The sequence below is a fragment of the Procambarus clarkii genome, chromosome 74, assembly GCF_040958095.1.
Source record: "Procambarus clarkii isolate CNS0578487 chromosome 74, FALCON_Pclarkii_2.0, whole genome shotgun sequence".
Lineage (NCBI taxonomy): Eukaryota > Metazoa > Arthropoda > Malacostraca > Decapoda > Cambaridae > Procambarus > Procambarus clarkii.
The window spans coordinates 7635107-7648128 of record NC_091223.1 but is presented as its reverse complement, the minus strand read 5'-3'; the positions used below and the strand labels follow the sequence as shown (position 1 = coordinate 7648128).

The 13022-nt window shown below is 46.0% G+C and overlaps 1 protein-coding gene across 8 annotated transcripts in view; it reads right to left on the bottom strand.

Annotated features, from left to right (window-relative positions):
* The window catches only part of LOC123767304 (uncharacterized), a 166605-nt gene that overhangs the window by 96422 nt on the left and 57161 nt on the right, over window positions 1-13022 (bottom strand). For all 8 annotated transcript variants that reach the window (XM_069312910.1, XM_069312909.1, XM_069312911.1 and 5 more), the window contains one exon: window positions 8480-8568. In XM_069312910.1, coding sequence (XP_069169011.1) covers window positions 8480-8568 — 89 coding nt within the window. The remainder of the gene's footprint in view (window positions 1-8479; window positions 8569-13022) is intronic.

The following is a 13022-nucleotide window of genomic DNA, read 5'->3' as shown; positions in this document are numbered from 1 at the left end:
CGGGGCATCCAGGTGGAAAATCAACCTAGCCCGTTGCAACAACCTAAATCGAGCTTGCAACGCGGATGCCGCCTGTATTCTGAACAGTAATGACATCAGGAGAGTACTGGAGAACAAGCAGACAACACAACTCGCAAGACTCCGGGTTAAGGTGTCAGTGACCCAACAGGCAGCATGACGGAGGTAAAAGTGGTGACTGTCACCCGGAGACAAAGACACAGCAACCAACAAACCCGCGCAAGATAGGATGGAACCCGGAAGACACATCCACCGAGCCCCGACAGGGTTTTCCAGGGCCCGTAGACTGCCTGCTACTGGAAGCCCGGGTAAGGTGTTGCTAACCGGTTAAACACCCAAGCTAACACAGGGGGATGCAATATTGAAAACCCCTGCGACATGTACAATCACGGGGGCCTAGCAGAGGGCCACCAAACACAACCAGTGGAACTATAAACACACTAGGCAGACCCCCCACAAGGCAAATGAAAATAAGAACAAGAGAAAACCCCCGCAAAATTATACCGTCCCCAGAGGCAACAGGAACCGGTCGCCGTAAAGGTGGCAGGCCGCGCCACTTTGACGCCCTAACCATCACAATACCAGTCCTTACCCAGGGCCAAACAAGGGCCCCAAGCACCCAGCTGGCCCCAAGGGCGAGGTAAATGCTTAGCAGCAAGAACCTCTACAGGAGAGGTTCCCGAACGCCCCAGGGAAGATAACCCTGTCACGCAGAGGCAGTATTCACAGGGCGCTTAGGGAAGGAAGCCCTTAAGCGCATGAAGCCCAGGTACTGATGAGGAACATCTGGCCACAGCACAACACAAAAAACACAGCAGTGAGCGCCACGAAAGCAAACACCACCTAGGAAACTGAGACCAGAGATGTGTCTGTCCCAGTTGACATTAGCTTGCAAACTGGTGCTACGCAGCCAACTCGGTGAGATCCGGGCCCTCCACCTCCCTCTCACGGGGCGGGGACAGCTTTGCAGACAAGCTGCGCAGCAGTAAAGTGTGATGTTTGCTTATTTTCTTTTTTCCTTGGGATTGTACGGAGTTTCTACCTCTCTGTTTGTTTTTTGTTTTAGTTTCTTACCATGTGGGGTTTGATTTATTATGCCTGCCTTTCTGGGTGCCTAACTCCGGTCAATGGCAGATAAGGAAAACCCCCAACCACAAGGGGGTTTTCCAGGGCCATTGCTCCCTGAAACCTCTCTGAAGGGGCCAGGTTCTGTCACTGGTCCCTGGTAGGTCTGAACTCCATAGCTAATGTCCCAGTCTAATATAACATACATTAGCCAGATAATCTCCACAGAGCCATAGGGGCTCCCCACAGAAAAACTGTAAATCTTTGCAAAGAATTCAGGCGCAATAGTCACTAGGTGGAAGGCACTGGTATTAGTAAACTTAGGCGTGATCGCCGTGCCACCATGCGCTAGGTCGGCCCATACACGTATCAACGAACTTGTTTCCCGAGGAAAAGTTCGTAACCCGATGAGAATGTTCCAAAGAAATTTGGCTCATAACCCGAAAAGTTTGTAAAGAGGGACATTCGTAAGCCGAGGTGTCACTGTGTACATATATATATATATATATATATATATATATATATATATATATATATATATATATATATATATATATATATATATATATATATATATATATATATATATATATATATATATGCGAACAAGCCTGAATGGTCCCCAGGACAATATGCAACTGAAAACTCACACCCCAGAAGTGACTCGAACCCATACTCCCAGAAGCAACGCAACTGGTATGTACAAGACGCCTTAATCCACTTGACCATCACGACCGGACATAATGAGGTGATAGCCGAGGCTATTTGAACCACCCCACCGCCGGCACTCGGATAGTAATCTTGGGCATAGCATTTTACCAAATCACCTCATTCTTTGGGGCACAGGTGAGGAACACAAATGCGAACAAGCCTGAATGGTCCCCAGGACAATATGCAACTGAAAACTCACACCCCAGAAGTGACTCGAACCCATACTCCCAGAAGCAACGCAACTGGTATATACAAGACGCCTTAATCCACTTGACCATCACGACCGGACATAATGAGGTGATAGCCGAGGCTATTTGAACCACCCCACCGCCGGCACTCGGATAGTAATCTTGGGCATAGCATTTTACCAAATCACCTCATTCTTTGGGGCACACGTGAGGAACACAAATGCGAACAAGCCTGAATGGTCCCCAGGACAATATGCAACTGAAAACTCACACCCCAGAAGTGACTCGAACCCATACTCCCAGAAGCAACGCAACTGGTATGTACAAGACGCCTTAATCCACTTGACCATCACGACCGGACATAATGAGGTGATAGCCGAGGCTATTTGAACCACCCCACCGCCGGCACTCGGATAGTAATCTTGGGCATAGCATTTTACCAAATCACCTCATTCTTTGGGGCACACGTGAGGAACACAAATGCGAACAAGCCTGAATGGTCCCCAGGACAATATGCAACTGAAAACTCACACCCCAGAAGTGACTCGAACCCATACTCCCAGAAGCAACGCAACTGGTATGTACAAGACGCCTTAATCCACTTGACCATCACGACCGGACATAATGAGGTGATAGCCGAGGCTATTTGAACCACCCCACCGCCGGCACTCGGATAGTAATCTTGGGCATAGCATTTTACCAAATCACCTCATTCTTTGGGGCACACGTGAGGAACACAAATGCGAACAAGCCTGAATGGTCCCCAGGACAATATGCAACTGAAAACTCACACCCCAGAAGTGACTCGAACCCATACTCCCAGAAGCAACGCAACTGGTATGTACAAGACGCCTTAATCCACTTGACCATCACGACCGGACATAATGAGGTGATAGCCGAGGCTATTTGAACCACCCCACCGTCGGCACTCGGATAGTAATCTTGGGCATAGCATTTTACCAAATCACCTCATTCTTTGGGGCACAGGTGAGGAACACAAATGCGAACAAGCCTGAATGGTCCCCAGGACAATATGCAACTGAAAACTCACACCCCAGAAGTGACTCGAACCCATACTCCCAGAAGCAACGCAACTGGTATGTACAAGACGCCTTAATCCACTTGACCATCACGACCGGACATAATAAGGTGATAGCCGAGGCTATTTGAACCACCCCACCGCCGGCACTCGGATAGTAATCTTGGGCATAGCATTTTACCAAATCACCTCATTCTTTGGGGCACACGTGAGGAACACAAATGCGAACAAGCCTGAATGGTCCCCAGGACAATATGCAACTGAAAACTCACACCCCAGAAGTGACTCGAACCCATACTCCCAGAAGCAACGCAACTGGTATGTACAAGACGCCTTAATCCACTTGACCATCACGACCGGACATAATGAGGTGATAGCCGAGGCTATTTGAACCACCCCACCGCCGGCACTCGGATAGTAATCTTGGGCATAGCATTTTACCAAATCACCTCATTCTTTGGGGCACACGTGAGGAACACAAATGCGAACAAGCCTGAATGGTCCCCAGGACAATATGCAACTGAAAACTCACACCCCAGAAGTGACTCGAACCCATACTCCCAGAAGCAACGCAACTGGTATGTACAAGACGCCTTAATCCACTTGACCATCACGACCGGACATAATGAGGTGATAGCCGAGGCTATTTGAACCACCCCACCGCCGGCACTCGGATAGTAATCTTGGGCATAGCATTTTACCAAATCACCTCATTCTTTGGGGCACACGTGAGGAACACAAATGCGAACAAGCCTGAATGGTCCCCAGGACAATATGCAACTGAAAACTCACACCCCAGAAGTGACTCGAACCCATACTCCCAGAAGCAACGCAACTGGTATGTACAAGACGCCTTAATCCACTTGACCATCACGACCGGACATAATGAGGTGATAGCCGAGGCTATTTGAACCACCCCACCGCCGGCACTCGGATAGTAATCTTGGGTATAGCATTTTACCAAATCACCTCATTCTTTGGGGCACACGTGAGGAACACAAATGCGAACAAGCCTGAATGGTCCCCAGGACAATATGCAACTGAAAACTCACACCCCAGAAGTGACTCGAACCCATACTCCCAGAAGCAACGCAACTGGTATGTACAAGACGCCTTAATCCACTTGACCATCACGACAGGACATAATGAGGTGATAGCCGAGGCTATTTGAACCACCCCACCGCCGGCACTCGGATAGTAATCTTGGGCATAGCATTTTACCAAATCACCTCATTCTTTGGGGCACACGTGAGGAACACAAATGCGAACAAGCCTGAATGGTCCCCAGGACAATATGCAACTGAAAACTTACACCCCAGAAGTGACTCGAACTCATACTCCCAGAAGCAACGCAACTGGTATGTACAAGACGCCTTAATCCACTTGACCATCACGACCGGACATAATGAGGTGATAGCCGAGGCTATTTGAACCACCCCACCGCCGGCACTCGGATAGTAATCTTGGGCATAGCATTTTACCAAATCACCTCATTCTTTGGGGCACACGTGAGGAACACAAATGCGAACAAGCCTGAATGGTCCCCAGGACAATATGCAACTGAAAACTCACACCCCAGAAGTGACTTGAACCCATACTCCCAGAAGCAACGCAACTGGTATGTACAAGACGCCTTAATCCACTTGACCATCACGACCGGACATAATGAGGTGATAGCCGAGGCTATTTGAACCACCCCACCGCCGGCACTCGGATAGTAATCTTGGGCATAGCATTTTACCAAATCACCTCATTCTTTGGGGCACACGTGAGGAACACAAATGCGAACAAGCCTGAATGGTCCCCAGGACAATATCCAACTGAAAACTCACACCCCAGAAGTGACTCGAACCCATACTCCCAGAAGCAACGCAACTGGTATGTACAAGACGCCTTAATCCACTTGACCATCACCCCGGACATGGGGTGGTTCAAATAGCCTCGGCTATCACCTCATTATGTCCTTTCGTGATGGTCAAGATGATTAAGGCGTCTTGTACATACCAGTTGCGTTGCTTCTGGGAGTATGGGTTCGAGTCACTTCTGGGGTGTGAGTTTTCAGTTGCATATTGTCCTGGGGACCATTCAGGCTTGTTCGCATTTGTGTTCCTCACGTGTGCCCCAAAGAATGAGGTGATTTGGTAAAATGCTATGCCCAAGATTACTATCCGAGTGCCGGCGGTGGGGTGGTTCAAATAGCCTCGGCTATCACCTCATTATGTCCGGTCGTGATGGTCAAGTGGATTAAGGCGTCTTGTACATACCAGTTGCGTTGCTTCTGGGAGTATGGGTTCGAGTCACTTCTGGGGTGTGAGTTTTCAGTTGCATATTGTCCTGGGGACCATTCAGGCTTGTTCGCATTTGTGTTCCTCACGTGTGCCCCAAAGAATGAGGTGATTTGGTAAAATGCTATGCCCAAGATTACTATCCGAGTGCCGGCGGTGGGGTGGTTCAAATAGCCTCGGCTATCACCTCATTATGTCCGGTCGTGATGGTCAAGTGGATTAAGGCGTCGTGTACATACCAGTTGCGTTGCTTCTGGGAGTATGGGTTCGAGTCACTTCTGGGGTTTGAGTTTTCAGTTATATATATATATATATATATATATATATATATATATATATATATATATATATATATATATTTATATATATATATATATATATATATATATATATATATATATATATATGTCGTACCTAGTAGCCAGAACGCACTTCTCAGCCTACTATTCAAGGCCCAATTTGCCTAATAAGCCAAGTTTTCATGAATTAATGTTTTTTCGACGACCTAACCTACCTAACCTAACCTAACCTACCTTTTTCGGTTACCTAACCCAACCTAACCTATAAAGATAGGTTAGGTTAGGTTAGGTAGGGTTGGTTAGGTTTGATCATATATCTACGTTAATTTTAAGTACAATAAAATAAAATTGACCTCATACATAATGAAATTGGTAGCTTTATCATTTCATAAGAAAAAAATTAGAGAAAATATATTAATTCAGGAAAACTTGGCTTATTAGGCAAATCGGGCCTTGCATAGTAGGCTGAGAAGTGCGTTCTGGCTACTAGGTACGACATATATATATATATATATATATATATATATATATATATATATATATATATATATATATATATATATATATATATATATATATATATATATATATGTCGCACCTAGTAGCCAGAACGCACTTCTCAGCCTACTATGCAAGGCCCGATTTGCCTAATAAGCCAAGTTTTCCTGAATTAATATATTTTCTCTATTTTTTTTCTTATGAAATGATAAAGCTACTTATTTCATTATGTATGAGGTCAATTTTATTTTATTGGAGTTAAAATTAACGTAGATATATGACCGAACCTAACCAACCCTACCTAACCTAACCTATTTTTATAGGTTAGGTTGGGTTAGGTAGCCGAAAAAGTTAGGTTAGGTTAGGTTAGGTTAGGTAGGTTAGGTAGTCGAAAAAAAACTAATTCATGAAAACTTGGCTTATTAGGCAAATCGGGCCTTGCATAGTAGGCTGAGAAGTGCGTTCTGGCTATTAGGTACGACATATATATATATATATATATATATATATATATATATATATATATATATATATATATATATATATATATATATGTCGTACCTAATAGCCAGAACGCACTTCTCAGCCTACTATTCAAGGCCCGATTTGCCTAATAAGCCAAGTTTTCATGAATTAATGTTTTTTCGTCTACCTAACCTACCTAACCTAACCTAACCTAGCTTTTTTTGGCTACCTAACCTAACCTTACCTATAAATATAGGTTAGGTTAGGTTAGGTAGGGTTGGTTAGGTTCGGTCATATATCTACGTTAATTTTAACTCCAATAAAAAAAATTGACCTCATACATAGAGAAAAGGGTTGCTTTATCATTTCATAAGAAAAAAATTATAGTAAATATATTAATTCAGGAAAACTTGGCTTATTAGGCAAATCGGGCCTTGAATAGTAGGCTGAGAAGTGAGTTCTGGCTACTAGGTACGACATATATATATATATATATATATATATATTTTTTTATATATATATGTCGACAAATATATATATACGAATATATATATACTAGGTACGACAAATATATATATGTCGTACCTAGTAGCCAGAACTCACTTCTCAGCCTACTATTCAAGGCCCGATTTGCCTAATAAGCCAAGTTTTCCTGAATTAATATATTTACTATAATTTTTTTCTTATGAAATGATAAAGCAACCCTTTTCTCTATGTATGAGGTCAATTTTTTTTTATTGGAGTTAAAATTAACGTAGATATATGACCGAACCTAACCAACCCTACCTAACCTAACCTAACCTATATTTATAGGTAAGGTTAGGTTAGGTAGCCCAAAAAAGCTAGGTTAGGTTAGGTTAGGTAGGTTAGGTAGACGAAAAAACATTAATTCATGAAAACTTGGCTTATTAGGCAAATCGGGCCTTGAATAGTAGGCTGAGAAGTGCGTTCTGGCTATTAGGTACGACATATATATATATATATATATATATATATATATATATATATATATATATATATATATATATATATATATATATATATATATATATATATATATGTCGTACCTAGTAGCCAGAACTCACTTCTCAGCCTACTATGCAAGGCCCGATTTGCCTAATAAGCCAAGTTTTCATGAATTAATTGTTTTTCGACTACCTAACCTACCTAACCTAACCTAACCTAACTTTTTCGGCTACCTAACCAAACCTAACCTATAAAGATAGGTTAGGTTAGGTTAGGTAGGGTTGGTTAGGTTCGGTCATATATCTACGTTAATTTTAACTCCAATAAAAAAAAATTGACCTCATACATAATGAAATGGGTAGCTTTATCATTTCTAAGGAAAAAAATTAGAAAAAATATATTAATTCAGGAAAACTTGACTTATTAGGCAAATCGGGCCTTGAATAGTAGGCCAAAAAGTGAGTTCTGGCTACTAGGTACGACATATATATATATATATATATATATATATATATATATATATATATATATTCACTCAAGCAAATAATTTATCAATATTACCATAGAATGAGCTAAAAATATAGCTGAATGATGTCTTTTAATGTTTGAGGTGAGTTTCCACATGTATTCATGGGCTTAGAATATTGACTTTAGAGTAAAAATGTTGGCAAATAAATAGTGTTGAGTATAGCAGATAGGTACCTAATATCATGTGCACTAGGTGCTTCATGACGGAGCCTCCATAATGGTTAGTGGAACATTTTGGCAGTAACTTAGATTGGATGATGAACTAACGTGTCATTGGTAAACGAATCTTAGGTAGCAGCTAACACGTTAATGTTTCTTTAGATCGTGAAAATGTTCATATGTTTATCTTGCAAATATATTACATTAATTTACTAATATTTGTAGAACTTATCTTAAATTGTCAATCAATTTATTCACCTTAAATATTCTGCTGTTGATGACCAGGTCAGCACTGAGGTTGTCTGCCTCACTGGGGAGCTTCAGAGATGATTGGACGACCTGGATACCTGTGCAACACCTCTCATTTAAGAACTTTTTTACAGTTATTTGTACATACATTAGCAAATTAATTTGTGTAAGTATTAAACAGAAATTTACATAATAAATTGTATATATAAATATAAATCAGAAAACTCTTGACCCCTAAAGGATTCAAACGCTGTCAGCCAGGGCCTCCATGCCCTTTAGCGAGTCCAGTACTTTAACCTCTTCTCTTCTTGAGGTTATCTTGAGATGATTTTTTTTTTTTAGTGTCCCCGCGGCCCGGTCCTCGACCAGGCCTCCACCCCCAGGAAGCAGCCCGTGACAGCTGACTAACACCCAGGTTCCTATTTTACTGCTAGGTAACAGGGGCATAGGGTGAAGGAAACTCTGCCCATTGTTTCTCGCCGGCACCCGGGATCGAACCAGGGACCACAGGATCACAAGTCCAGTATGCTGTTCGCTCGGCCGTCCAGCTCCCATTGGATGATAGGCCATCATCTCGGCCAAACTCACTGTACAAAAGTATTAGAAGGCGTCTGATCCTTTACCTGCTTGACCCTTAACCCAATACCTGACAGCTCTCATTGGTCATTGAAGGCGAGGACGGTCTTCTACTGCACAAGCAATACCAAACCTTCCACACTTAGATCGTTCACCCTGTAACTTGCTTGCAAGCAAATCTAGCAGGTAGCGGATGGGTCCTCACATCAAATTTGTATTCAGTGCTTGAGGCTTTGGGCTGGATCCCGAGCCAGGTCAAATTAATGACAATGTTAATTAAGTAGCAATGTTGATGAAATATGAAATATGGTTGCAGGCAGTACTTCAAAATGAAGAATGACATCAAAGGCACGTGTACAAAAAAAAAAAAGATTTATTCAACAACTTACTATCTAATACACAGTGACCCACGTGCATTACGTTACTTAAGAGTGTCACCTAAACAACTGTCAAAACACCTCCTCACAGCAGGAATCCTTTCCCACCACTCTGAGAGGTGGGAAAGAAACCACAGTCTCGACCAAATAGACAGGTTGTAAACAAAAGTGAACTAACTGAACACTTTGTGAACACTCTTGGCAATTACTGCACTCGCCACTAGTGGTATCAAAACACTTCAGCATCACAATAAATTAACACACGTAAATAAATGCAAAAAACCAGCGTTGAATGTAATGAAACGCCATTTTCTGTGTGAGTTCCAGAGGCTCCCTGGAGCTATCCAGGCTGATAGGGATAGTCCTAACTTTTGGTATCAGTCGATGTGGGTTAAGTTCTAGGCCTACCGGGGACCACGGCCAGAACCTGGCCCCCTCAGAGTGGCACAAGGAGTAATGGCCTTTAGAAATGCACATGTGATTTTGGACCATTCTATATCTGCCATTGATCGGGACAGGCACCCAGAAAGGTAAGCGCCTCAAAACAAACCTTTATTCTGGTAAAACCAAGGAAAATAACGAAACAAATAGACAGAACGCCCTCAAGGGAAAACGAGCAAGCAAGCATGACGTCACACGAGCCGAGCCACATGTCTGCGCAGCTCTCCCCTCCCTGGGAGGGAAAAGGGGGAGCCCAAGAACCCCCATGCCAGCGATCCACACCTCCAGTTCCGAGGCTAGATATCAAAATATGCGAAAACCGACGACCAGAGGGAGGTAGGGTTGCCAGGGAGCCTCCAGGACTCACCCAAAAAATGGCGTTTCATTACATTCAACACGGGTTTTTTTGGGAGTGTCCTTATGACTCCCCAGAGCTACTTCACCAAAGAATAAGGAAATAAAGGGACTTACCCAGGAGATGGTCGGTGCTCCACACCTCAACTCTAAGTCGAGACAGGCTGCAGCCGCTGACCCAAAGCGACACAGGCCTAACAAAGCCCAGGAACGTTCACGAGGTAGCATGCAGCGAGGACCCTATTCGACCATTAAAAACCTCGCGCCCGAGTGTCAGCCCAGTACATGTTCCCAAAAACGGCAGCAAGAACAGCGAACTTACAAACGTCATGGGCATGGGGATAGACTGTGTGAGGGGATAATGTGTGGCCACCTGATCACCATACAAATGGTGATAAACTCGAGTCAAAAATACCAAATGCGAAGACTCAAGGAGAAGAGCGATCCAGTCTCGTAATGGATCGGGCTGATCTTCTGAAAGAGGCGGAGCTGTGGAAAAACCTCCGGGTTCAGACCCCGGGCAAGCAGCGCCTGAAACCAAAGCTGGGGCCAGCCACCACGGGGCCAAGAGGACAACTCGCCCCTGGTAGTTTTCTAAGCGAGCCAGGACCTAGAGCAACAGCTGAACTGAAGGAAAGAGGTACAGGAACCCCTTACCTCGACCAGTCCTGCCGAAAGGCATCGATCACAACAGCCTTGCGGTCGGGGAAGAGCACCAAGCATACAGGAAGACGCCTCAACCATGCCGACGCAAAGAGGTCCACCTCGGGTTGCCCGAACGTTTGATAGAGCCAACTGAATGAGTCGGCATCGAACGTCCTTTCCGTGGATTGGGGAACAAACCGGGACAGGCTGTCCGCCAAGATGTTGGACACCCCCCGGACGTGAACCGCCAGGAGAGCCAAACCCCCGAGAACTCAGCAGATGAGTCACCTGAAGCAACCAACCCTAAATTAAGAGCCTAGGACTGCATCGAACCCCCTAGGTTCAGGCAATGAACCACTGAGGAAGCTGTCCAATTGGAGCTGGATCATCGAACCGCAGGCGACCGAACCGTCAGAAGCCCAAAACCACGCCGCCGCAAACTCCCGCACCGTGCTGTTGACCCGATGCCAGGATGGACCCCACCGCCCCTTGCTGGCCTGGTGATCACTGGTCACAAAGCCCCAGCCGAGAGACGATGCTTTCGTGAACGCATCGAGCGAAGGCTCGGGTAGGCGCCAAGGCACCGAACCCAAAAAAAACCGAAGACGAAGCCGACGATGCAGCAGCTGACGTAAGGCCCTCAGGAGTTGAACCCAGCGATCGCGAGAGAAGCGGACGGGATGTCCCCGAAAGAACCAGAACAGCCAACGAAGCCAAACCCGACCCGGCAGATAGACCATCGTTGCAAAGTTCAGGCTCCCGCACAGACCCTTGAGCAACCGCTCGGTGGCCCGGGAGCCCCCCAGAAACTAGCGCATGCAGGAATGCAGCCGAAAGAGAGACTCCAGAGGAAGAGACAAGGAAGCGGTCCAAGAGTCCCACACAAGGCTCAGCCATGACCGAATCTGGGAGGGGAACCAGATGGGACTTCCGCCAGTTAACCTGGAACCCAAACCTGGCTAGCCAGGAAAGCACCACACGCTTGGCAAGCAGCCACGCGGTTCGACTGGGAGCCCAAACCAGCCAGTCGTCGAGGTAAGCCAACACCCGAACACTTAACAGACGCAGACTGGCCACTACGACCTGTGTGAGACATGTGAACACGCAAGGTGCCAGCTTCAACCCGAACGGGAGACAACGCAAGCGGTAACTCTGATGCCCCACCACAAAACAGAGCCAGTCCCTGAACCTCGGATGAACTGGGACGTGCCAATACGCATCCTTGAGGTCCAGGGTTACCATCCAAGCGCCCGGCTCCAAAAGAAGCTGGACCTGGGACAGAGTTGTCATCCAAGAGGAGGGGCAAATAACCCAGGGGTTTAGACAGGACAAATCCAGAATGAACCGCAGGTCTGCACAGTCCCGTTTCGAAACTGGAAACAGGCAGGAAAACCACCTGAGGGACATCGTCGTTCCTACCACGCCCAAGCGCACCCACTTCAAGAAGACTTGACAGAGCGCAGGAGAAGAGGCTTACCCTGCCCGCCCCGAACACCCAGAAGGAGGAGGAACTACCAACGCCACCGAAGGCCGTGAGCAACGGTCCGAAAAGCCCACAAATCGTGGAACTCGGGTAGGCGCCAAGGCACCAAACCTCCCAAAAAACGAAGAGGAAGCCGGCGACACAGCATCTGACGTAAGGCCCCCAGGGGTCGAATCCAGTGATCACGAGAGAGGCGGAAGGGATGTCCCTGAAAGAACCAGAACAGCTGACGAAGCAAAACCCAACCCGGCGGGTAGACCATCATTGCAAAGTTCAGGCTCCTGCACAGACCCTTGAGCAACCGCTGGATGACCCAGGAGCGGGAGCGAGAGCGAATAGAGCAAGCCTCCTCCTATTGCCCCGTCAATGGGGGGATCCGTGAAAGGGCCGATGCCCCTGACGAGAACCCAACCTGCGCACAGAGTGAGCACCGTGCCGACCAGACGCAGCCAGGACAGAAGGCTGCACCGGGTCTGAAACTGGCACCTGTGGACCACCTTGATGGGTGGAACCGCGGGCCCTGGCACGACCTCTCTGGGAGGAACCCACTCAGGACCCCTGGAGAACCAAAAGGTCAGACATCGGGCGGCAGCTGAAAGAAGCCCCCAGCATATACTGTTCGACCGCAGAAGCAGCAAACAGCAAAGGACAAAAGGGCGAAGACAATCTAAGAGCC